The sequence below is a fragment of the Macaca nemestrina genome, chromosome 14 (assembly GCF_043159975.1).
Source record: "Macaca nemestrina isolate mMacNem1 chromosome 14, mMacNem.hap1, whole genome shotgun sequence".
NCBI classification, from domain to species: Eukaryota; Metazoa; Chordata; class Mammalia; order Primates; family Cercopithecidae; genus Macaca; species Macaca nemestrina.
In genome coordinates this window covers 76,335,854-76,356,897 of record NC_092138.1, presented here as the reverse complement: position 1 = coordinate 76,356,897, position 21,044 = coordinate 76,335,854, and the positions used below count along the sequence as shown (strand labels likewise).

The 21,044-nt window shown below is 37.7% G+C and overlaps 1 protein-coding gene across 3 annotated transcripts in view; it reads right to left on the bottom strand.

The window, feature by feature from the left end:
• LOC105481023 (transmembrane protein 38B) overlaps positions 1-21,044 on the bottom strand; it is a 79,508-nt gene that overhangs the window by 24,234 nt on the left and 34,230 nt on the right. For 2 of the 3 annotated variants that reach the window (XM_011740270.2, XM_071078112.1), the window contains one exon: positions 1,326-1,443. In XM_011740270.2, coding sequence (XP_011738572.1) covers positions 1,326-1,443 — 118 coding nt within the window. Of the gene's footprint in view, positions 1-3; positions 203-1,325; positions 1,444-21,044 lie in introns of all 3 variants that reach the window. The other variant, XR_011612765.1, reaches the window with a different exon arrangement.

Sequence of the window (21,044 nt, the reverse complement as noted above, 5' to 3'; positions counted from 1 at the left end):
CACCTTGAATTGTACAAGGGAGGGGCCAGATGAAGGTGACTCAATCATGAGGGTCTTTCCCATGCTGTTCTTGGGATAGTGAGTAAGTCTCACGAAATCTGATGGTTTTATAAATGGGAGTTCCCCTGCATAAGCTCTCTTGCCTGCTGCCATGTCAGATGTGCCTTGGCTCCTCCTCCGTCTTCCGCCATGATGGTGAGGCCTCCCCAGTCATGTGGAAATGTGAGTCCATTAAACTTCTTTTTCTTTATAAATTACCCAGTATCAGGTATGTCTTTATTAGCAGCATGAGAACAGACTAACACAGTATGGAAAATATATCTCTATAAAGCCGTTAGAAAAAATATATACAGCTCAAAATTTGAGGACTGGAAGAGACTACCTGTGAAGAGATTTTGCCTCCAATATTTGTTACTTGATTACAGCCACAGACTATCTCCATTTCAGAGACTACTGAAACAAAAATGAATGATTCATACAGTGACTTCATTCTAAGACACATATTAGCTATCCTGTTTTCCTTTTAAAAATCCCAAAGATAAGTTTTTAGCCAAAAATATCGAATCTAAAATAGAGGTGGCCATAAAATTTTCTAGACTTAAATAACAATTTTATTATAAAATCAATTGTCTATCTGTGAACAGGGAACAATACTTATTCATGGTATGAATAGTCAGAATTAGCCTCATGATACAGCTGCAAATAAAATTCATAAGATACGTCAGATACAGTGACAGAAAGACATGCATCCTCTCTAATCCTCAACAACTGTACAATGAAGACGAGAAAATTAGGATTCAGCGACATAAGTGGCTTGCCTACTCAAGGATTAGCCAGCAAAGCTGGGATTTGAACCCAAGACTGCCTGTCTCTAACCTATCTTCAAGAAGGAATAAAGCTTCCACCCAGGCAATATTAATAGAAAAGAATGACCACAAATATGTCCTATATAAAATATTTGAAATTTTAGAGCTTAAAGGAAACTCAGAGAATATCTATCTCAAGTATCTCATTTTACAAATGAGACACTATCATCTTTGCAGTCTCTGATCAGCATTGGCTATTTCTACTACTCTCTCTTCTCCAATATACTACTAGGCTATCTGCAAGTGTTTCCTGATAGCCCTAGCATAAAGCAAATAAGAAATCACAGAAAAGTTAAGTTTCAGAAAGTCATGGATGTACTGAGTAAACCTCCCCAAATTCTTCCTCTTAGATAATAACAATAAATAAATGTTTCTCTTACTTGCCCAGTATGCAGAATTGTATCAAAGGGGAATGGTTATACAGGATTTGTAATAATTATAGGTACTTTGAATTCTTACCTTTGTGGCCACAATAAAGATGGTATAAAGGAACATAAGATTATGCTTTGATATTGCCAGATGCTGGGTGTGCTGGAATGTGAAGATAACTGACCCCAGAAGGGTTACCTTGGAAGGGCTGAAAATAAAACACATTTTAAATCAGCAAGTAATAAATATGACATATCTCCATCGTTTTCAAAGAGTGCTCTGCAAAACATTAACTTAGTGGGTTATTAATAGATGTAATGCAAAGATGAGTTTTGTTAATACACTTTAAAAAGTGTTGAAAATGCTGAGTTATACAAAGTTAAATACCTTTTTTCACATCATAAACTACAGATTTTAGAATAACCATACATATTCTGACTCTCCAACAAAAAGAGTACATTTCTATATGCAATATTTCTGAAACATATTTGGCCATATAACAATTTTTTCATAAAGGATTTCAAAGTTCCACATTGTACAGCATGATTTGGAATTAGTCATTAAAAACCTTACAGTGCTAAAAAGCTCACAGAGTGGAGTCAAGGAAAAGAAAGGCCAGATTTTTAGCATTTGCCCATTTCCATGATGTAAATACTCCCATCATGGCCAATGTCAGGCTGCTGCATGGAAGAGGAGAGATGTACACAACTGGTTCTCATAAAACGATAAAAGCCATCTCCAGCCTATCATTTAGCTAACTCCAGCACAGCATATTAGTTTTAGCTAATATATTAATGCTTAGATTGTAAAGTCTAAAATAAGATGCTAATTTGCCAAATAAGAAGCATTACTTTATGTTATATATTTGCCGCATATTTAAAGTATATTTCAGTAATGAATCATTGCCTAGCTCTCTATCTTACAAGTAAAAAAGATAAATGGTAAACTCTAAGAATGCCACACTGCAAAACAGGACAAATCTAAAGGTTCCTATAAGTCATTTTATTACTTTATTTATTTAATTATTACAAGCAAAGGACTGAGTTCAAAACAGGGTGAAGTTTGGACAACAGACCAAACCTGAATTACTTTCCTGTGGCTACTGTAATAAATTACAACAAATTCAGTGGCTTGAAACAGAAAAATGTAAAATCAGTATCACTCAGTTAAAATCAAAGTGTCAGTAGGGCCATACTACCTCTAGAGACTCTAAGAATCCACTCTGTCTTTTTCAGGTTCTGGATCTTGCTTAACAATATGATTGAGTAACAGTCATGTTTTATTTTATTGTTTTCTTCTTTTTTTTTTCTTTAGTCCCCATATCTGTTCCATCCAAACACTGTTGAAGAAAGAAACAGATCTGCGGGACCACCAAATGCACTGCCAACAGTCATGTTTTGGAACAGTAGTCTCTAAATCTTTTTGATTGTACATCCCTATTGGTTAAAAAAAAAAAAAAAGTTTTACAGCATTCCCAAATTATGGCTATCAATTAATTTGGAAATTATATATAACTGCATTATAAAATGTACACAAAATTAAAAATTTAAAAGGATAAGATAAAAACATGGAATTATATCTGTTTTAAGGTTATTTTGTTTCTCTTTCTTTCTCACTGTTTGTTTTCTACACCACGGTGGCTCATTATGAGCATTGCCTTGGCATACACATCTACCATTTTGGATTGTATTATCTTAAGGGTTGAATCTAAGGAATAAGGATTTCATAGACAATGCATTGGGGCAAGGCATTGGAGAAGGTCTTAAATTTAGGAAAAAGTCCATTTTAAATTGGAGTATGAGATTTGTTTAAAAGATTAGAATGCATTTAGAAAATCCTTATGCTTACTATATTAGTTTCCTCTGAAACTAGCAAACAAGTTATCTGCTTCCAAAATGCAATGATGAAATAAGCACTGAATAACAGTTAAAGATATTGCCATTCCAAAAGGGAGAAAAGAGGAGGAAAAAGGTTCAACAGTCCCAAGCCATTTTGAAATCCAGAAGGGCAAATTCCATTAGGATTCAAGGCCTGGGAATAATCTTCTGTGGCTTGAACCTCTACGTTGGTGGTTCTGGCCTCTGCACCTGAATCCAGCCTATGGGCCTGGCCTCAGGCCTCTGGGCCTGTAGCTCCTACCATGAAGTCATTTTTCCTTTTCCTTCCTTTTTTAAGCATATGTTTGCAGGTGAGCAGTTTTATCAGCCTGATTCTGGTCTGCAGAATTTTAAAAGTCTGACAGCCTTCTTTCATTTAATCCTGTTTTTCTCCTTTCAGTCCAAGCTGGCAGTGTTCCTTCTGATTTAATATTTCCAAATCCCCATTGGGTCTCCTGTGTATGCACACCAATCCATGTCACTAGGCAAAGAGAGTCTTCCACAGATCTTTCTTGGATAACCTCCTCTCTATCCCTGGCTTCTGCTATAATGATTGAATGGATCCATGAGTCAAACATCCAATCCCTTCAACACTAGGAAAAGTTGTTCAGTCACACCCTCACTTCTCTCCAGAGTGAATCTCAGTTTTATCAACTTTGCAGTCTCAATAGGCTGAAAATTTCCCAAATGATAGAGTCCTGGTTTTGAGGGGTTTTATTTGTTTGTTTGGTTAGTAGCATTCATTCCCTCAATTTAACTCTTTCCTCTTGCACTCTACTATAAGCATCAGGAAGAAACCAGGCTGTACCTGGAACACTTTGCTTGGAAATTTCCTCAGCAAAAATATCCACGTTTACTGATTACAAGTTATGGTTTCCACACAACTGTGGCAAACAATTGTGCAGCTAAGTTTCCACCACTATATAACAAGGATAACCTTTCTCCAGTTCCCAATATCAGGTTCCTCATTTCCTTCCAAGTCTTCACCAGCACTTTTAGCAACATTCCTACCAACATTTTGCTTCTAACAATATATGTATTCTCTAAGACTATATATTTATAGACTCTCTCTAATATGCTCCTCACTTCCTTCAGATCCCTCACCAGAAGTGCCTTTAACATCCATAGTTGTACTGCACACTTCAAAATTCCTCTAGCCTCCACCAATTATCTAATCCCAGGTGTCTGTTACAGCAGCACACCACATCGTGTATCAAAATCTCTATTACTTTCCTGTGGCTACTGTAATAAATTACAATAAATTCAGTGGCTTAAAACAGAGAAATTTAAAATCAGTATCACTCAGTCAAAATCAAAGTGTCAGTAGTGCCACACTACCTCTGGAGACACTAGGAAAGAATCCATTCCTTGTCTTTTTCAGCTTCTGGGAGCTACCAGCATTCCTTGGCTTGTGGCTATATCATTCTAATCTCTGAGATGTATGGTCAAATCTCCCTCTGTTTTCCTCTTATAAGGATATATGTGACTGCATTCAGTCCCACCAGAAATCCACGACGATCTCTTCATCTCAAGATTTTTAATTTGCAAATATGGAAAGAGTGTGTTCCCATATTGGTAACATTTCAGGTTCCAGGGGTTGAAAACTATTAGAACTTTAGAAACCATTATTCAGTTTTACTGCATTTATTTACTGTAAAAATATGTTTATGCAGAAAAATACAGAAATATACTGACACATTAACAGAAATTGTCACTAAACAATGTATTAGAAGTTTCTTTTATGTTAATATTTTCCCAAATTTTCCACAATACGTATATTTTGCTTCTTAAAACTTGGGGTAGAGAAGGAAAAGAAGGAAAACACTCTAAAAGAGTTACTGTGGGGCCAAGGGACAACTTGACTTTGTTTTTGGCAGGACTAGATTTTTTTATTAAATGAACTGGCAGCAATAAGCAATATGAAGGCAATTAAGAAACAATTCCACATACTAGCATTTAAAGAATACCTACGGGTCAGGTGTGGTGGCTTATGCTTGTAATTCCAGCACTTTGGGAGGCTGAAGAGGGTGGATGGCTTCATCCCAGGAGTTTGAGACCAGCCTGGCCAACATGGTGAAACCCTGTCTCTACTAAAAATACAAAAACTAGCTGGGCGTGGTGGTGTGCACCTGTAATCCCAGCTACTCAGGATGCTGAGGCAGGAGAATCACTAGAACCCAGGAGGCAGAGGGTGCAGTGAGCCAACATCACACCCCTGCACTCCAGCCCAGGTGACAGAGCAAGACTCTGTCTCAAAAAAAAAAAAAAAAAAAAAGTTTAATAAGATCTAATTAAATAGAAAGCTATCTGATGTTCATACATTGGAAGACTTAAAACTGGACAGGCACGGTGGCTCATGCCCATAATCCCAACATTTTGGGAGGTCACGGTAGGCAGATCACTTGATGTCAGGAGTTCAAGACCAGCCTGGCCAACATGGTGAAACCCTGTCTCTACTAAAAATACAAAAATTAGCCTGGTGTGGTGGCATGCACCTGTAATCCCAGTTACTTAGGAGGCTGAGGCAGGAGAATCACTTGAACCCAGGAGGTAGAGGTTGCAGTGAGTTGAAATCATGCTACTGTACTCCAGCCTAGGGGACACAGTGAGACTCTGTCTAAAAAAAGAAAAAGGAACACTTAATATTGTTATAAGAGAGCAACAATTCCCAAAGCGATCTAAGGGGTCAATGTTATCTCTATCAAAATTCCATCACTGTTTTTGTTTTTTGTTTGATTACTTTTTTTTTGTTTTGCAGAAATGGAAAAAATTACCTAGGATTTTTAAGGAAGCCTCATGTTCACATGAAATTGCTAGGGACCCTGAATGGCCAAAACAATCTTGGAAAAAAAAAAAAAAAAAGAACCAAGTTAAAGGACACACACTGCCCAATTTGGAACTTAACTAAAAAGCTACAGTAATCAAAACGGTATGGTACTAGCACAATGATAAACATATAGACAACGGAATAGAACAGACAGTCTAGAAATAAACCCATACATGTATGTTCAACTGATTTTCTACTAGGGTGCCAAGTCTATTCAGTGGGAAAATAATTCAATAAATGGTGCTGGGACAACTATATATCCACATACAAAAGAATGAAGGTGAACCCCTAATTCATATGATATATAAAAATTAACTCAGGCCAGGCACAGTGACTCACGCCTATAATCCCAGCACTTTGGGAGACCTAGGCAGGAGTATCGCTTGCATCCAGTAGTTTGAGACTAGCCTGGGTGACATAGTAAGACTCCATCTCTACAAAAAATAAAAGATAAAAATTACCTGGGTGTGGCAATATATGCCTGTAGTCCCAGCTACTCAGGAGGCTGAGATGGGGGCATTGCTTGAGACTGGGAAGTTGAGGCTGCAGTGAGCTGTGACAGTGCCACTGCACTCAGCCTGGGTGACGGAGTGAGATCTTGTCTCAAAAAAAAAAAAAAAAAAAAAAAAGAAAAGAAATTAACTCAAATGGATCTGTGAGCTTCTTTTAAGATAACTCTTTAAAGAAAACACAGGGGAAAATCTTCATGACCTTAGATTTGGCAATGGATTCTTAGTGATGTCAAAAGCATAAGAAACAAGAAAATAGAGTGATGTTAGCAAGGTGGCCAACTACAAGTTCCTAGCCCTGCCCTCCACCCCAAAACAAACAAACAAAACAATAAATAACAACTACATTTTGATGAAAATAACTAAAGGAGAGTACCAGAATACAGCAAAGGAGCAGAAGCAACTCCATAGAGCACAAAAACACAGTATGGCCACATAGAGAAGGGAAGAAAAGTCCTTGTCTCCACCACTACTTCCCCTGAGAGGGTCAGCTTGAAACCAGGAGGGACTTCTCCCTTCCAAGAAAAGGTAAACAACAGAACCCCAACAACCATCATCACTACCATGAACACCCACAGTCTTCACCACTGTGGACTTCTGCAGCCCTCATAGGTACTGAACCCAGCTGAGGGAATTGCCCAGAGTCCATATGGCTGTGTTCACCCCAAAGAAGAATCCTACACCTCCCTCATCTTCTATAGCCCTACCTGCTACTGTGCTATACCATTTTGAAAGCAGAGCCTCTCTGGGAGTGCATCCTGCTCTGTACATAAATAGTTACTGTACCCTTCCATCCCTGAGGTTTTGTTGTCACTGTAAAAAGCCTGTCTAGTGACCTGCCATCCTCAAGCCTACCTGCTACAATGCCCTACCCTTGGGGTCAAGCTGCTATGGAGCCATTCCATCCCCTATATCCCAGTTGTTTCTGTGTCCTACTCCTCAGGGTCTAAGCTAATGCAGCACTTCACCTTCTGAGAAATAAGGGCTTTGGCCAAGCAGAGCAGTCACACCTCTGGCACCTGAGCCAAAGCAGCACCAGAGCTGACATGGCACCCCACCTCCCAGGCAACCTGTGCACTGGTCTAGCCAAGCAGTTGATCCCCCTTGGCAACTGAAACAGGCAGGGCCCCGTATCCCAGGGAAATAAGAGCATTGGTTGAGTTGAACCACCCTGTCTTCCAGGTGGAACAGATGCAACACCCTATCCATAGAACCAGACTAGTCCCCAGAGTCTACACTGCTGAAGCATCCCACCTCCTCAGACAGTAGAGTCATCCTTGTGCTACTCCTTGCCCTCCAGGGCCCAAGACACAGCTGTGCTCCACCATTACCGGGTAACTATTGTTGCTGCACCTGGCCTCACAAAACTTAGGCCTCTGCTGTGTACTACCAGCCTAGGGTCCAGAGTCCCCACTGCAGAGTGCCTCATGCCCCAGGGCCTGAGTTTCTGGTGTGTACTCTTGACTCTGGGACTCTTGCTCCCTGGGGCTCAGGCCATTGGAGCACCCCTTCTTCTCCAGAGCTATGCCAGTTCTGTGCCCTGCCCCCAGGATCAGAGTCACAGCTACGTTCCTGCCCCATGAGAACAAGCTGCTGTGGTAAACCTCAGCGTCACAGACCCTAATTTTGTGGCTAATCTGCATCTACTCAGACCTCATAGAGTAAATGTGCAGCCCAAGTCCCAGGTGCTACAGTAGTTTCAATGACCCTGAGCTCAGCACACTGTATCCACAGCTAATCCAAGCATGCACCCTGCAGCCCAGCACTGCTGTGACTGCCTGTGGGCCATGTCAGATCAGACACCAAAAAGGATCCCCTCAGTTAGGATCGCTCCCATTGTTGGGAAAACAAGAACTCGAGGACCCCAAAGTCCTTGCAACTGAGGATCCTAACAACTCATGCTGCCAGTACTGCTGCAACAAACTCTTAAAGCTTAAGCCACTTAGGCACCCAAAGTCATCAATGACACTGATTATAGTTAAAGAAGCTGCACAGAAACTACCAGTGTGCCCACTCAGAGTAAGAGCCACCATACCCTGTCCAATTGGTACATACAGGTGAAAGCCTTTCCCTATGAAAACCACTATGTAAAGTTTGGAAGAGGTGATTGTTCCACCAGATGTGCAGATATAAATGCTGGGTAGGACACAAAATATAAAAAAGCAAGGAAATGTGACACCACAAAAGAAACACAGTAATTCTCCAGTAACTGATCCCAAAGAAATGAAAAGTTATAAACTGCCTAAAAAAGAATTCAAAATAATGATCTTAAGGAAACTCAGTGAGACACAAGAGAATACAGACAGATAATTCAACAAAACCAGGAAAATGATTAGAGATCTGAATGAGAAACTCAACGGAGACAGAAATCATTTAAAAACAACCAATCAAAACTCCTGAAGCTGAAGAATCCAATGAATGAAATTAAAAAAAAAAAAAATAGAGCTTCAACAGCAGATTAGAAAAGTAGAAAAAGAATTTGTGACTTCAGAAGAAGTTTTTGAAATCAGCCAGTCAGGAGAAAAAAAGGAAAAAGAATGAAAAAGAGTAAAGAAAGCCTATGGGACTTATGGGACACCATCTGGCAAACAAATTTTCACATTATGAAAGCCACGGAAGCAGAGGAGACAGTAAAAGGACAGAAAGCTTATTTAATAAAATAATCCACATATGTAATCCCAGCATTCTGGAAGGCCAAAATGAGAGGGTCACTTGAGGCCAGGAGTTCAGGACAAGCCAGGGCAACACAGTGAGACCCTATCTCTACCAAAAACAAATGTGTTTTAGTTAGCCAGGCATGGTGGAACAATATCTAATACCAGCTATTTTTGAGAGGCTGAGGTGGGGAAGATCATTTGACCCAAGGAGTTCAAGGTTGCAGTGAGCTATGTCCAAGACACTGCACTCCAGCTTGGGCAACAGGGCAAGACTCTGTCTCTAAAAAAAATTTTTTTTAATAAATCAAATTTGCTGAAAACTTCCCAAGTCTTAGTTGAAACACTGATATCCAGATCCAGGAAGCTCAAAAGTCCCCAAACAGGTTCAACCCAAAGACATCTTTACCAAGATGCGTAATCACCAAATTGTCAAAAGTAAAAGGCAAGGAGAAAATTCTAAAAACATCAAGAGAAAACTGACATGTCACATACAAGGGAATCTCCATTAGATAATCAGTACACTTCTCAACAGAAATCTTACAGGTCAAGAGAAAATGGGATGATATATTCAGACAGCTGAAAGAAAACAAGTGTCAGCCAAAAATACTATACCCAGCAAAGCTATTCTTCAGATATTAAGGTTACATAAAGACCTTCCCAGATAAGAAAAAGCTGAGGGAATTCATCACCACTAGACCAGCCTTACAAGAAATGCTCACGAGTGCCACAACTGAAAGCAAAGGGACAACAATTACTATCAAGAAAGTATGTGAAAGTATATAATTCACCAGTAGATAACTTCAAAATCAAACTCAGAATACCATAGTGCTGTAATGGTGCTATATAAATCTTTCAATTTTCTAGTATAAACATAAAAAACCAAAATGGTCAAAAACAGCTATAATTCAAAGTTAAGGAACACACAAAAGATAAAGTAAATTAAGGCAACAAAAATATAAATGAAGAATAGGGAAAATATCTAGAGTACTTTTATGTGAATAAAGTTAAGCTGTTACCAGCTTGAAATAGTCTGCTTTAACTACAAGATTCTTAAAGTCAGCCCAATGGTAACCACACAAAAAAAATACAGTGAATATGCAAATTAGAAAGAGAAATGAAATAAACCTAGGTAAATAACAAGAAGAAGAAAGGAACAAAGGATCTACAAAACAAACAGAAAACAATTAACAAAATGGCAGGAGAAAAGTCCTTTCCTAGGATGAACGTAAACGGATTAAATTCCCTAAAAAAGATACATAATGGTTGAACTGATTTAAAAAAAAAAAAAGATCCAACTATATATGCTGTCTACAAGGAACTCACTTTAGCTTTAAGGACGCACACAAACTGAAAGTAAAGGAATGAAAAATATATTCCATGCAAATGATAACCAAAAAAGAGCAGAGGTGAGTATACATACAGCAGATAAAACAGACGTCAAGTCAAAAACTTTCAGAAAAGACAAAGAGGGTCAGTATTTAATGGCAAAAAAGTCCATTCATCAAGAGAACATAATAATTGTAAATATGTATGTGCACAACATTGGACGAACTAAATATATGAAGCAAATATTAATAGACAGGAAGGGATGAAACAGCAATACAATAATAAACATCTATAGAATGTTCCATCCAACAACAGCAAAATACACATTCTTCTCTAGTGCACATGAAACATTCTTTAGGATAGATCACATGTTAGGCTGCAAAACAAGTCCTAACAAATGTAATAACATTAAAATCACATCGTGTCATTTTGATCACAACAGTATCAAACTAGAAATCAACAACAGGAACAATTTTGGAAAATTCAAAAATACGTGAAAATTACACAGGATGCTCCAGGGCAACCAATGGGTCAAAGAAGAAATCAAAAAGGAAATTTAAAAATATTATGAAACAAATGATAGTGGAAACAAAACATACCAATACTTACATGATGCAGCAAAAGTGGGTCTAAGAGGGAAGTTTATAGCAATAAATATCCACATTAAAAAAGAAATATTTCAAATAAATAACTAACATTATGTATCAAGGAAATAAAAAAAGAACAAAGAAAACCGAAAATTAGCACTAGGAAGGAAAAAATACAGAAATAAATCAAATAGAAAAAACATAGGGGAAAAAATCAATCAAACTGAGTTAGTTTTTTGAAAATCTAAACAAAATTGACAAATGCTTAGCTACACTAAGCAAAAAAAGATAGAAGACTTAAATAAAACCAGAAATAAAAGTAGAGACATTTCAACAGACACCAAAGAAATAAAAATAATAATAAGCGACTACTATGAACAATTACATGCCAACAAACTGGATAACCTAGAGTAAGCGAATAAATTCCTAAAAAATATAACAAACCAAGATTAAAGCAGGAAGAAGTAGAAAGCCTGCACAGGTCAATTACAAACAGAGACTGGAATATAAACTTAAAGTCTCCCAAGGGACTAAAAAGCCCAGAACTAGATGGCTTCACAGCTGACTTCTACCAACTTTCAAAAAAGAATTAATACCAGTACTTCTTAAACTCTTCCAAGGAAATAGAGCTAGAGGGAATGTGCCTAACACATTTTCAGAGGCCAACATCAGCTCATGCCTAATCCAAAGACGCCACAAAAAAAAAAAAAAAAAAAAAAAAAAAAAAAGAAAGAAAGAAAAAGAAAACTACAGGCCAATCTCTCTGATGTAAAAAATATTAGTAAACCGAATTCAAATAGCCAAGATAGGAGAACTACCTAAGTGTACATCAACAGATGGCTGTTTGTGTTACTATAAAGAAATACATGAGGCCCAGAGCTGAGCAGAACTAATAGAAATCTACAGTACTCTCCACCCCAAATCAAGAGAATATATATTCTTCTCAGCACCATATAGCACTTATCCTAAAATTGACCACATAATTGGAAGTAAAACACTCCTCAGCAAATGTAAAAGAACAGAAATCACAACAAACTGCCTCTCAGACCACAGTGCAATCAAATTAGAACTCAGGATTAAGACACTCACTGAAAATCGCACAACTACATGGAGACTGAACAACCTGCTCCTGAATGACTACTGGGTAAATAATGAAATGAAGGCAGAAATAAAAATGTTCTTTGAACAGTCCATGCTCATGGATAGGAAGAATCAATATTATGAAAATGGCCATACGGCCCGAGGTAATTTATAGATTCAACCTATAATTTATATATCAAGCTACCAATGACTTTCTTCACAGAATTCGAAAAAACGATTTGAACGTTCGTATGGAACCAAAAAAGAGCCCACATTGCCAAGACAGTCCTAAGCAAAAAGAACAAAGTTGGAGGCATCAAGCTACCTGACTTCAAACTATACTACAAGGTTACAGTAACCAAAACAGCATGGTACTGGTACCAAAACAGAGATATAGACCAATGGAACAGAACAGAGGCCTCAGAAATAACACCACACAGCTACAACCATCTGATCTTTGACAAACCTGACAAAAACAAGAAATGGGGAAAGGATTCCCTGTTTAATAAATGGTGCTGGGAAAACTAACTAGCTATATGTAGAAAGCTGAAACTGCATCCCTTCCTTACACCTTATACAAAAATTAATTCAAGATGGATTAAAGACTGAAATGTTAGACCTAAAACCATAAAAACCTTATAAGAAAACCTAGGCAATATCATCCAGGACATAGGTATGGGCATAGACTTCATGACTAAAACACCAAAAGCAATGGCAACAAAACCCAAAATAAACACATGGGATCTAATTAAACTAAAGAGCCTCTGCACAGCAAAAGAAACTACCATCAGAGTGAACAGGCAACCTACAGAATGGGAGAAAATGTTTGCAATCTACCAATCTGACAAAGGGCTAATATCCGGAATCTACAAAGCACTTAAACAAATTTACAAGAAAAAAATCAAACAACCCCATCAAAAAGTGGGCAAAGGATATGAACAGACACTTCTCAAAAGAAGACATGTCTGCACCCAACAAACACATGAAAAAATGCTTATCATCAATGGTCATCAGAGAAATGCAAATCAAAACCACAATGAGATACCATCTCAAACCAGTTAGAATGGCCATCATTAAAAAGTCAGGAAACAACAGGTGCTGGAGAGGATGTGGAGAAATAGGAACACTTTAACACTGTTGGTGGGAGTGCAAACTAGTTCAACCATTGTGGAAGACAGTGTGACGATTCATCAAGGATCTAGAACTAGAAATACCATTTGACCCAGCCATCCCACTACTGGGTATATACCCAAAGGATTATAAATCATGCTACTATAAAGACACATGCACATATATGTTTATTGCGGCACTATTCACAATAGCAAAGACTTGGAACCAACCCAAATGTCCATCAATAACAGACTGGATAAAGAAAATGTGGCACATACACACCATGGAATACTATGCAGCCATAAAAGAGTATGAGTTCATGTCCTTTGTAGGGACATGGACGAAGCTGGAAACCATCATTCTGAGCAAGCTATTGCAAGGACAGAAAACCAAATACCGCATGTTCTCACTCATAGGTGGGAACTGAACAATGAGAACACTTGGACACAGGGCGGGGAACATCACACACTGGGGCCTGTCGTGGCGTAGGGGGATGGGGGAGGGACAGTATTAAGAGAAAAACCTAATGTAAATGATGAGTTAATGGGTGCAGCACACCAACATGACACATGTATACATATGTAACAAACCTCAACGTTGTGCACATGTACCCTAGAACTTAAAGTATGATAATAAAAAATAAAAAAGATGTTCTTTGAAAACAATGAGAACAAAGCTACAATTTACCAGAATCTCTGGGGCACATTTAAAGTAGTTTGTAGAGGGAAATGTAGAGCACTAAATGCCCACAAGAGAAAGCAGGAAAGATCTAAAATCAACACCCTAACATCGCAATTGAAAGAACTAGAGAAGCAAGAGCAAACAAATTCAAAAGCTAGCAGAAGGCAAAAAATAACTAAGATCAGAGCAGAACTGAAGAAGATAGAGACACAAAAAATCAATGAATCCAGGAGCTGTTTTTTCTTTAAAGATAACAAAATAGACCGCTAGCAAGACTAATAAAGAAGAAAAGAGAGAAGAATCAAATAGACGAAATAAAAAATGATAAAGGGGATATCAACACCGATCCCACAGAAATAGAAATTACCATCAGAGAATACTATAAACACCTCTACTTAAATAAACTAGAATTTCTAGAAGAAACAGATAAATTCCTGGACACATACACCCTCCCAAGACTAAACCAGGAAGAAGTTGAATCTCTGAATAGACCAATAACAGGTTCTGAAATTGAGGCAATAATTAATAGGCTACTAACCAAAAAAAGCCCAGGACCAGACAGATTCACAGCTGAATTCTACTGGAAGTACAAACAGGAGCTAGTACCATTTCTACTGAAACTATTCCAATCAATAGAAAAAGAGGGAATACTCTCTAACTCATTTTATGAGGCCAGCATCATCCTGATACCAAAGCCTGGCACAGACACAACAAAAAAAAAGAGACTTTCAGGCCAGTATCCCTGATGAACACTGATGCAAAAATCATCAATAAAATACTGGCAAATCGAATCCAGCAGCACATCAAAAAGTTTATCCACCACGATCAAGTTGGCTTCATCCCTGGGATGTAAGGCTGGTTCAACATATGCAAATCAATAAATGTAATCCATCACATAAACAGAGCCAACGACCAAAACCACGTGATTATCTCAATAGATGCAGAAAAAGCCTTAGACAAAATTCAACTAACTTTCATGCTAAAAACTCTCAATAAACTAGGTATTGTTGAAACGTATCTCAAAATAACAAGAGCTATTTATGACAAACCCACAGCCAGTATCATACTGAATGGGCAAAAACTGGAAGCATTCCCTTGGAAAACCTGCACAAGACAAGGATGCCCTCTCTCACCACTCCTATTCAACATAGTTATTGGAAGCTCTGGCCAGGGCAAAGAGGCAAGAGAAAGAAATAAAGCGTATTCAAATAGGAAGAGAGGAAGTCAAACTGTCTCTGTTTGCAGATGACATGATTGTATATTTAGAAAACCCCATCTTCTCAGCCCAAAATCTCCTTAAGCTGATAAGCAACTTCAGCAAAGTCTCAGGATACAAAACCAATGTGCAAAAATCACAAGCATTCCTATACACCAAGAACAGACAAACAGAGAGCCAAATCATGAATGAACTCCCATTCACAATTACTACAAAGAGAATAAAATACCTAAGAATCCAACTTACAAGGGATGTGAAGGACCTCTTTAAGGAGAACTACAAACCACTACTCAACAAAATAAAAGAGGACACAAACAAATGGAAGAACATTCCATGCTCATGGATAGGCAGAATCAATATCGTGAAAATGGCCATACTGCCCAAGGTAATTTATAGATTCAATGCTATCCCCATCAAGCTACCACTGACTTTTTTCACAGAGTTGGAAAAAACTACTTTAAAGTTTATATGGAACCAAAAAAAGGGCCTGTATAGCCGAGACAATCTTAAGCAAAAAGAACAAAGCTGGAGGCATCAAGCTACCTGACTTCAAACTATACTATAAGGCTACAGTATGGTACTGGTGCCAAAACAGAGAGATAGGCCAATGGAACAGAACAGAGGCCTCAGAAATAACACCACACAGCTACAACCATCTGATCTTTGACAAACCTGACAAAAAAAAGCAATGGGGAAAGAATTCCCTATTTAATAAATGGTGCTGGGAAAACTGGCTAGCCATAAGTAGAAAGCTGAAACTGCATCCCTTCCTTACACCTTATACAAAAATTAATTCAAGATGGATTAAAGACTGAAATGTTAGACCTAAAACCGTAAAAACCCTAGAAGAAAACCTAGGCAATATCATCCAGGACATAGGCATGGGCAAAGACTTCATGACTAAAACACCAACAGCGATGGCAACAAAACCCAAAATAAACACATGGGATCTAATTAAACTAAAGAGCCTCTGCACAGCAAAAGAAACTACCATCAGAGTGAACAGGCAACCTACAGAATGGGAGAAAATGTTTGCAATCTACCAATCTGACAAAGGGCTAATATCCAGAATCTACAAAGAACTTAAACAATTGTACAAGAAAAAAGCAAACAACCACATCAAAAAGTGGGCAAAGGATATGAACAGACGCTTCTCAAAAGAAGACATTTAGGCAGCCAACAGACATATGAAAAAATGCTCATTATCACTGGTCATCAGAGAAATGCAAATCAAAACCACAATGAGATACCATCTCATACCACTTAGAACGGCGATCATTAACAAGTCAGGAAACAACAGATGCTGGAGAGGATGTGGAGAAATAGGAATACTTTTACACTGTTGGTGGGAATGTAAACTAGTTCAACCATTGTGGAAGACAGTGTGGTGATTCCTCAAGGATCTAGAACTAGAAATACCATTTGACCCAGCCATCCCATTACTGGGTATATACCCAAAGGATTATAAATCATGCTACTATAAAGATACATGCACACATTTGTTTATTGCAGCACTATTCACAATAGCAAAGACTTGGAACCAACCCAAATGTCCATCAATAATAGACTGGATAAAGAAAATGTGGCACATATGCACCATGGAATACTAGACAGCCATAAAAAAGGATGAGTTCATGTCTTTACAGGGACATGGATGAAGCTGTAAGCCATTATTTTCAGCAAACTATCACGAGAACAGAAAACCAAACACTGTATGTTCTCACTCATAAGTAGAAGTTGAACAATGAGAACACATGGACACAGGGAGGGAAGCTTCACACACCAGGGCCTGTTGGGGGTTGGGGGGCTGGGGGAGAAGTAGCGTTAGGAGAAATACCTAATGTAAATGACAAGTTGATAGGTGCAGCAAACCAACATGGCACATGTATACCTATGTAACAAACCTGCATGTTGTACACATGTACCCTAGAACTTAAAGTATAATATCAATAATTTTTAAAAAAAAGAAATACGTGAGGCTTGGCAATTTATAAAGAAAAGTGGCTTAATTGGCTCACAGTTCTGCAGGAGGTAAAAGCGTAGCACCAAAATCTGCCCAGCTTCTAGTGAGAACCTTAGGAAACTCACAACCATGGCAGAAGACAAAAAGGGAGCACATCACATGGTGAGACTGGGAACAAGAGAACAAGGAGGGAAAGGAACCAGACTTTTAAACAACTAGATCTTGTGAGAACTCAGTGAACAAGAACTCACTTATCACAAGAGGATGGTGCTAAATCATTCATGAGGGATCCGCCCCCGTGATCCAATCACCTCCCACCAGCCCCCACCTCCAACACTGGGAATCACATTTCAACATGAGAGCTGGAGGAGACAAAGACCAAACCATATCAACGGATGAATGGATAAAGAAACTGTGATATATACAGGTTGAGCACCCCTAATCCAAAAATCTGAAATTCTAAATCTTCTAAAATACAAAACTTTAGGAGTACCAACATGATCAAAAGAAATACTCATTGGAACATTTTGGTCTTCAGGTTTTTGAATTTGGGACGCTCAACCAAGTAAGTATATAATACAAATATTCCAAAATCCAAAAATATCTGAAATCCACAACACTTCTGGTCCCAACCACTTCAAATAAGAGATAGTCACCTTGTATATACAATGGAATACTATTTAGCCTTATAAAGGGAGATCCTGCCATTTGCCACAACATGGATGAATCTAGAGGACACTATGCTGAATGAAATAAATCAGACACAGAAAGAAAATTACTGCATGATCTCACTTATACATGGGATCTCGGGGAAAGAAAAGTCAAATATACAAGGACAGAGAATAAAACAGCAATTACCAATGGGCAGGGTTGGGGGAGGAAATGCAAAATATAGGTCAATGGATACAAAGGAGCACACATGTACGATGAACAAGTCTAAAGATCTAATGTATAACACAAGGACTACAGCTAATTATAGTGTAATGTATTCAGGATTTTTGTTAAATGGGTAGACTTTTAACAAAGTCTATGTATGGCTGCTGTTGCTGCATACATAAAAATGAGAAACTACGTGAGATGATGGATATGAAGCAGTACAATGTTCTCAGTAGTCTATGAAAAATTGAAAATATAATTGGTGGTACAACCAGTAAAAATAATAATTCAAAGAGGTATAGCTAATAAGCCAAAAAGTAAAGTGGAATTCCTACAAATATTATCTTGGAATCAAGAGAAGGCAAAAAGAAGGACTAGAGGAAACAATAAATAATACAATCAGACTTAAATGCAACCATATCCATAATTACGTTATTTGAATATAACTTATATATAGTCATATATTTTATTACCCCAAGTTACAAATTAATTGGACTAAACCCTCCAATTAAAAGGTAGAGATTGCAACAGCCTCCCATAGTACTAGGATTACAGACATGAGCCACTGTACCTGGCCTCTTTCTATTACTTATTTATTTATTTTTTAAGTGAACCGTAAAACAGCCTCAGTCAGATCCTTCAGGAAATATTCCAGAAGAAGGCACTGTTATTATAGGAGACGAAAGCTCCATGTGCATTATTGCCCCTAAGACCTTCAAGTGGGACAAGATGTGGAGGTGGAAGATGATGATATGGATGATCCTGACCCTGTGTAGGCCCAGGCTAATGTGTGTGTTTGTGTCTTCATTTTTAACAAAAAAAAGCTTAAACAAAGTTTAAGCTTTGTTAAAAAACAAATCTTAAAAATAGAAAAACACTTATAGAATAAGAATACAAAGAAAGAAAATACTTTTTTACAACTGTATAATGTGTTTGTGTTTAAGCTAAGTGTTACTACGAAAGCTTCAAAAAGTTTTTAAAAATTTAAAGTTTATCAAGTAAAAATATTAGTTAGGTAGAAGGAATAAGATCTAGTATTTGGTAGCATAATAGTACAATATAGTTAGCAATAATTTATTGTACGTTTCAAAATAACTAAAAGAGTGGAATCAGAATGTTCCTAATACAAAGAAATGATAAATGCTTGAAGTGATGGATATCCCAATTACCCTGACGTCATTACACATTGTATGCCTGGCTGAAAATATCACATGTACCCCATAAATATGTACAATTATGTATCCATAATACTTAAAAATAAAAAATTTTAAAAATAAGTAAAGGGAATGTTTTAAAAAAGAAAAAAGTTACCATAAGACAAGGTTAGTTTATTATTAAAGAAACAATTTTTCTATACATTTAGTGTTGCCTAAGTGTACAGTGTTTATAAAGTCTACAGTAGTGTATACTAATGTCCTAGGTCTTCACTTACCATTTGCTCAATGGCTCACAGAGAGCAACTTCCAGTCCTGCCACCTTCATTCTTGGTAAGTACCCTCTACAGGTGTATCATTTTTTATCTTTCAGACCATATTTTTATCACACCTTTTCTGTTTAGATATATTTAGATACACAAATACCTACCACTATGTTACAATTGTCAATAGTATTCACTACAGTAACATGCTGTAAAGGTTTGTAGCCTAAGAGAAATGGGCTAAACCATATAGCCTAGGTGTGTAGTAGGCTATACCATCTAGGTTTGTGTAAGTACACTTGATAACATTCACACAATGATGAAATGACACATTTCTTAGAACATATCTCCATTGTTAAGCAACACATGACTATATACATAAGCACAAACCATCATAATGAACCAGTTGTTGATAATCTCACTTGACCCAGTTGTTGATAATTCATATAGTCATCTGGTATGTATTATCTACTATGTGCTAGGTGCTTGGGACACAAGAGCATTCAAAAGAGACAAAAATCTCTGTCCCTGGCATTTTATATTCTTTGAAAGGCGGGGAGAGGAGCCAAGGGGAGGGGAGAATAAATATAATGATTAAGTAAATTATATAACACGTTAGAAGGTGATAAATGTAGAAAAAAGTAAAATAGAAGGCGGTGTTGCAATTTTAAGCAGGGTAGTCTTCACTGAGAAGGAAGCATTGAGAAAATACTTTGAGCAAAGTAGATAAGGGAGTTAGCCATCTAAGAAAAATCATTCTAGGTAGTGATAAAAGCTAGTGCTAAACCAGACCACACTTGACTTGCTCAAGCATGGAGTAAAGCGAGCAAGGGAGATAATACCAAGAGATGAAATCAAAGCAAACTGGAAAGGAGGAAAGGCACATTTGGAGGGCCTTATAGGCCATTTGGAGGAGTCAATGCAAGGTTTCTGAACAAAGTAGAAACATAATTTCATTTTGGTTATAAAAGCCCAAAAAAATGTTTTATGGAAGGTGCTTCAAGGCATATAATCAAAATGAGAAAAATCTCCCCTGAATATCAAGAATATCTTATTTGTAACTTATCATTAATCAAAGCCTCCTTTGTTCTATTTCTAAACTATTTCATTCAAATTTAAAGGGGTATTTTCCAAGTTAAATATCCCGAAATTTGTTAGTTCACACAAATGTACTTCATCACTCGTACTGCCTTTAGACCTTCTTTTTTTTTTTTTTTTTTTTTTTGGAGACAGAGTCTTGCTCTGTCACCCAGGCTGGAATACAGTGGTACGATCTCGGCTCACTGCAACCTCCACCTCCCAGGTTCAAGTGATTCTCGTGCCTCAGCCTCCTGAGTAGCTGGGATTATAGGTATATGCCATCATGCCCAGTAAGTTTTTGTATTTTTAGTAGAGACGGGGTTTCACCATGTTGCCCAGGTTGGTATCGAACTCCTGAGCTCAGGCGATCTGCCTGCCTCGGCGTCCCAAAGTGCTAGGATTACAGGCATGTGCCACTGTGCCCAGCCCTCAACCTTCACTTTTAATTCATTATAATCTATTTTTAATCCAATTTAAATTAGAAAATGAGCTTATTTTTACATGAAGTCTTTCCTCACCTTGCTTCTTATAGCCACCATTCTCTAAGTCTTTTCCTTCTTGAATTATGGGAACAGTAACTATATTTCTCTACTTCATTTTTAG